Genomic DNA, 2,958 nt, shown 5'->3' with positions numbered 1-2,958 from the left:
GGCGTGGCACGTCGCCTTATACTTCTACATATTGTGTACTCAATTCATTCCATGTTAGTACACTGAATGGCCTCGTCCGTCACGTGCGGAAGTTAGTCTTACTGAAAAACAAATGGTAGAAGTGAGAAAATGTGTATCGCATATCTATTCATCACACAGAAATACTACTAAAGACTTTATTTTCTCTTATGTGGATGACCTGACAGTTAAGCTCCTTAAGCATTTCCATAAGCACACTATGCCTTAATGACACAACAACAACTGATCACGCTGGCGGAGTGGGTGTGTTTGATGCAATAATAAACAGTGGATCCGACTAGTGTCAAAGACTGGGAAGTTCTTGGGAAAAACCTGCATGCTACATAAAAGCGAATCGATCTAATCGGTATTTTAGCAATGGAAATAAATGAAGCACAAGTGGTTATCTCAACTAATCTCTATTGCTGTTAAACACATTAGCCCTTTTCCACATCATTATAACAAACCAAGAACTTGAAATAATTCCACTCTCTTCCGCCCTCTGCATTATCAAGATGGCTCAGGAACAGAGTATGTATAGTTTTGAGGCAAGATTCGCTTTCATTTTATTTCATATTACTTGTTTATTTGCACTTAAGGTCACAAACAATGAGGTCCAATGACTTACGTACGTCTACCGTGTGGCTACTCAGTTTAACTCCCCGGGGGGCTGTTTGTCACGAACCCCATGCCATCCTCGTTATGACGTGACATTGTCGTGATTCTAACGCTGAATAATATTTTAGTCCGAAGCTAGTGAATTAGTTTGACTTCGTGAGGATAGCTTCTTGCCACAGAAAAATTAATAATAAACAGTAAGTTTTAAAATATGAAACTAAAGGTTTGCACAGCACTGGAGTAACATCCACCTTTCTAATCTAACATCTCATGCATAAAATTGATGGAAAAGTTATCGTGTAGAATTGTCTGCGCACAGGAAAAAATCAGTCTGAGAACTGCTGCATTCCTCCTCTGTCATAGTGTTATGATATCCCAAGTGGAACAGCACAGTTAATTACATCAACTTGTGCTGTGATCATTCGCTCGCAGAGGACTTAGTTAACTTCTTCAATTGGCTATTTAAGGCGTAAAATCATTTTGAATAGTGCGCTAGCTTTAAAAAGTCATAAGACGCGGGGCTGAGGGCAAACAATAAGCGACGGGAATGGACCTGTTTTCGGTACAGTTTTATGCGCATGAGAAGAAGAGAGGAGGAGTGCGTGGTCTGTGAAACGCGTCACGACCATCTGCACTGGCAAAGTGTTTATTGAAACCTCGGGGTAGTGGATGACACATACGGCTATAAATCTAAAGAATAACATTAAATACCGGAACCGAGATATCGTTCAGTGACTAAATTTGTAAAATGTCCACATAGGTCTAGTTTGACTCCAACTATATCTCAATCCCTATCTCAAAGGCAACAATTTAAACATGCCCAATTGATGCATGCGTAAATATAAGGAAAAGGAAATTTTCGCTCGAGATACAAAGGCACCAACACAGCACATGACTATCTTACAGTGAGGAGAAAGGGGTATTAAATGGAAGGCAAATCAGTGAGTAGGAGCAATCCTTGCGTGTTGGTTCTCTTGCTAAACCACCGAGGTGCAGGCCAAAATCTTTCCCATGGATAGATGAAGAGACGCAAATTAGAGCAAACAGTGCAATGTTTGGCCACTCAAAATCCTAGCAAGTTTTTAAACCTCTAACCCTCCCTCTTTTCTCTTCCATTATGGAACCTATTGTATTGTTTTAAGTCAACCCTTGAGTCAATAGGTAGATGCAAACAATGGAAACGCAATCGTGTTGGCTGTCTTCTTCAAAGTGTTTAAGGAAGACCTGGATTAATGTGGTAAAAAGAAAGTGACAGAGACGCTCTGGTTTGTCAAGACCAGCAGTAGCTGCTTTCTACAGCAACAATTCCAAGTCTGTCCACGAAAGGCAAGACGACAATATCGAAAAAATACTAACCACACAGGAATAAACAGAAAAACGCTACGCCAAAGTACAGTAATGAACAAAATGACAGCATTCAACTTTGTGACCGAAAAATTCACTTCCTTAAGGAAGCACTGCGTGACACTGACAGAGAAGGCACCATCCAACTACAATGGGCAATATGTCGACGTCATTCGCCGCACTCACTTACTACATTGCATGGAAGCCTTGAGAATGATTGTTTCACTAAAAAGGTTCTTCTAAAATGCACCCTAGAAATGTACGAGGCAAGATCATATACTATTTACCTCCAATTCGAAAAGAAAAATGGAAACGACTTGCTTACGTGGTTCTAATGCGACATTTATAGGCAAACTTCTACTCTACAGTGGCGGATTATCGAAACAAAGTCTGTATCACAGAAGAACTGCCTTCGTCATGGATGGAAGGACAGCGTCAGCAAGAGGTTTTATTCGAATAATATCCTGCACGAAAAGAGTTAAACAGGAACAGCCCACTTCCTTGATTTTGCCCATATTTCATACACAAAATTCCTCATTACAATACTGGCTAGCCAACAGAGGGATTACTATGCAACAGAAATCCCTTTCGCAAGCAGTGATGAATGGAACAGAGTTAAAAGAGAGTGAAGTGTTTCTACAATTCTAGCTCATTGTTTTGACTCAAAATTTTTTACTAAAATGTCCACGGACCCAAAGTATGGCAGTTTTACAGGAGGACTACATATCTCCTGTGTGCAAGAGTACACCATCCGAGGGCTTATGACAACATTTTTTACAAGGAAGTGAAGAAGAACGATGCGCTTCCATGGTTTCAGCTCAAGTTTCATGGCCAAGAGTAAACACTACAAAGCCATTTATAGCTAAGGTTAATGAGGTCCATACGCTTTCTTCTCCCTTAACATGTCCAAAACGATGGCATTTAAAATTTGCCTTCCCCGTACAGGCTTTGAAATTACCTTCAGCCAGACGGTGCAGT

The 2,958-nt window shown here is 40.5% G+C and overlaps 1 protein-coding gene across 1 annotated transcript; it reads left to right on the top strand. All coding sequences in view use genetic code 11, as the record gives it.

Moving 5' to 3' along the window:
- Positions 1–246: 246 nt before the first annotated feature.
- Positions 247–2,440, top strand: EGR_10944 (hypothetical protein; the record flags this gene model as incomplete). The annotated part of the gene is made up of 2 exons (XM_024500193.1): positions 247–282; positions 2,330–2,440. 2 exons carry the CDS (start codon positions 247–249, stop codon positions 2,438–2,440), a joined length of 147 nt encoding a protein of 48 aa, XP_024345396.1.
- Between the last annotated feature and the right edge of the window lie 518 nt (positions 2,441–2,958).

This window comes from Echinococcus granulosus (genome assembly GCF_000524195.1).
Source record: "Echinococcus granulosus chromosome Unknown EG_S00308, whole genome shotgun sequence".
Taxonomy (NCBI): Eukaryota; Metazoa; Platyhelminthes; class Cestoda; order Cyclophyllidea; family Taeniidae; genus Echinococcus; species Echinococcus granulosus.
This window is presented reverse-complemented; position numbering and strand designations above follow the sequence as displayed.